Here is a 2711-nt window from a genome sequence, read left to right as displayed (position 1 = left end):
TGCGCGCAGCACCACGATTATCAATGGCGTGTCCGAGCTCAAGGTTTTTAATCTTGGTTTGAGCTAATCTGCTCGCGAACCTAAATGCTCCGACTCGATCTCCGTCGAACTCGTCGAAGGCCATCGACGAGCGTAGCTTATCTCGATATCAGGTGTAATGTAGCGAGTTATTAATATCCGCAGTTCCGCTCGTTCCTCTATGCTCACTCGTCATGTCGGCGGCCAAGGTGATTTCAATATAATATCTAATATAATATCTAAAATAAAATATAAACAACATAATGAGAGAATCGTACGGGATCGAGGTGAAAGTGGAAAGTTATATGTACATCCGCCTTGTCTTCTACTTAATAGATATCTCTTAGAATTATAATAGTGTTGCTGTTCTGCTGGTGATTCGTTCAACAATAATGCCAGAGAACAAAAGTCTTCTGTTACAATCGGTGAAAGTGGAGAGTGCGCATCTTGTTTCCCTTTTCATTCCCTTTCTTTCTGGGTGAAAGGACCGACATATAGTTCTGACTTCGAACGACTGATAGCTCACTGTAGACAACGTTGTAGACTTAACATTTAATAAATATCTTTCATTGCAACAGTGACAATACTCCGCTGCCAGTGGTAACAATTTTCGGTACTGACAGTCCGCTGTTTGTTTCAGAGCGAAGATAGCAGCAACGATAATCTGAACAGGCAAGGCTCGTTCAGGAAGCTCGTGCCAGGGAGCAGCAACGGGGACTCTCCGTTGAGCATGTCTGTGAAAATCGTAGACAGACCGGTCGTGTCGCAGACCAACAAGCAGCACGCCATTTTCTTGCAGGAATACAATATTCTTTCCGAGTAGTAAGTTCGGCAATGCCGTCGGGATACCGTGTTAAGGGATAGCTAATTTATGTACGATGTATGTTCCAGCAAAATGTTGTGCTCCCAGGACTTGAAGGGGACCTACGTGATACCGTCCGCTTTCAACCCCTTTCGTAAGTACCGCTAGAGGCTGCACAAGTTGTATTCAGTCGCGTTCGTAATCCGGCGTGTCGATTTTCTTTTGGTTTATATATAACACTAGCGCGAAACTGGAACAGTTCAGTGCCGCTCTGTAACTTGCATGTGGAGAAACAAATGCCCAATGTTCTCCGTTTCCCCGTTCGCGTACTACGTTTCTTTTGATTGAAATGTTAGTGTGTTTTTGATAGGTGTAAACCTATTTTGTAGGTCTCGCTCGCCCCGATTGCGACTTGTATAACGATGTAAATATATCCATCTCTCTCTTGCCTGTTCTCACTTTAACGCAGTAAAACCGGCAGTTGTAAAAAGTTGTAATGTGTATCTTCGCATTTTGTCACAGTGTGGTTTGGTGTACTGTTCATTCGGCAAGGAGTCTACAAAAGCGGAGTTTTTAGATTCACCATTACGCTGCCTTCGAACTTCCCAGTCGGTGATTGCCCTGTAAGATTATTGACCCGCTGATAATCGATGTTACGCGCAACTGTTTTCACCCGTACGTGTTTTAGAAAGTTGTGTTCGAAACTGAAATCTTCCATCCGTTGATAAATCCAGAAAACGGAGAGTTGTGCACGTCGTGGGGATTTCCCGAGTGGAGAAGGAACAATCGAATTTGGCAATTGTTACAATATATCTCCAAGATATTTGTTAAACTGGACACGAAAATGACTTCGGTAAACGAGGAGGCGTCTAGCTTGTGAGTGCGTTTGTTTCCAATGGAAACACAAAAGAACCCAGCAAGCACAGAACGTTGCAACAACGTTGCGGCAATGTTCTGTGTTTGCTGGGAATATATCGTTCAGACCGTCTGGATGCGACAATAAACCGGCGACATATTACAGGCAGGAAAATAATTTTGAAGCTTTCCGAGAACGCGTGAAAGCTTGCGTGAAGGGAAGCGTGAATCAAGTGTTCAATCCACCTACCATAGACGATCCACATTATATTACGTTTAATCCATACCTGAACGAACTTCACGATCCGATCAAGCGGGAAATCTACGAGCCAAAGGTAAATATGTATTCGAGTGTATCGCTCATTACTACAAAGCGCATTAAGCTCGCAGACCTAATCAATTTATCGTGCCTTGCAGGACGAAGAGGAAAATAAGCCACTGGGTTTATCGTGGGTACAACCCGGCTCGCTTCAGCCATTTTCGAAACCAGAAGCGAGATAATGAAAGAATTCTAAACGCTGATAGTGAGACAACATACGTCCTTGTATGAGCTGTACGAAGAAATCGTTACTCCCCCCCTCCTCTCTCTCTCTCCCTTGGCAATCATGCAGGCGATAAAATCACAAAATTGATCAGAAAATCTATTTTTTTATTCAGAGAGCATACATGTGTCTTAACGTTTTATATGGATCTATATGCGTTGAAGTGATAGATAGGTACTTACAATTAGATAGATAGACAGATAGAGAAAGAGAGAGAGAGGGAGAGAGAGAGAGAGAGAGAGAGAGAGAGAGAGAGAGAGAGAGAGAGAGAGAGAGAGAATGTGTGTCTAGAACAAATTAAAAAATATAAAATACTCGTGCAATTAAATTAAGACAAAGATTAACGATTAACATAATTGTTCTGAAATATGGAAAATTTTATTATACAATTTTTATTTTAATACATATACGAATAGTGTGAATTATTTTTATACTTGATGGACTTTATGATCAGTGACAAACCCACTATTACTCACGTGATGCGCGCAATTTCT

The 2711-nt window shown here is 42.1% G+C and overlaps 1 protein-coding gene across 1 annotated transcript; it reads left to right on the top strand.

Annotated features, from left to right (window-relative positions):
• The first annotated feature begins 6 nt into the window (after positions 1 to 6).
• On the top strand, positions 7 to 2414 carry LOC105567602 (protein crossbronx homolog). Its single transcript, XM_012022582.1, has 7 exons — positions 7 to 227; positions 659 to 840; positions 910 to 974; positions 1343 to 1443; positions 1509 to 1696; positions 1842 to 2010; positions 2093 to 2414. Exons 1-7 carry the CDS (start codon positions 213 to 215, stop codon positions 2174 to 2176), a joined length of 804 nt encoding a protein of 267 aa, XP_011877972.1. The 5' UTR covers positions 7 to 212; the 3' UTR covers positions 2177 to 2414.
• Positions 2415 to 2711: the final 297 nt, after the last annotated feature.

This window comes from Vollenhovia emeryi, unplaced genomic scaffold, assembly GCF_000949405.1.
Source record: "Vollenhovia emeryi isolate VEMERY1.0 unplaced genomic scaffold, V.emery_V1.0 DF942820.1, whole genome shotgun sequence".
Classification (NCBI taxonomy): Eukaryota; Metazoa; Arthropoda; class Insecta; order Hymenoptera; family Formicidae; genus Vollenhovia; species Vollenhovia emeryi.
The sequence above is the reverse complement of the archived record's forward strand: the minus strand, read 5'-3'. Positions and strand labels throughout refer to the sequence as shown.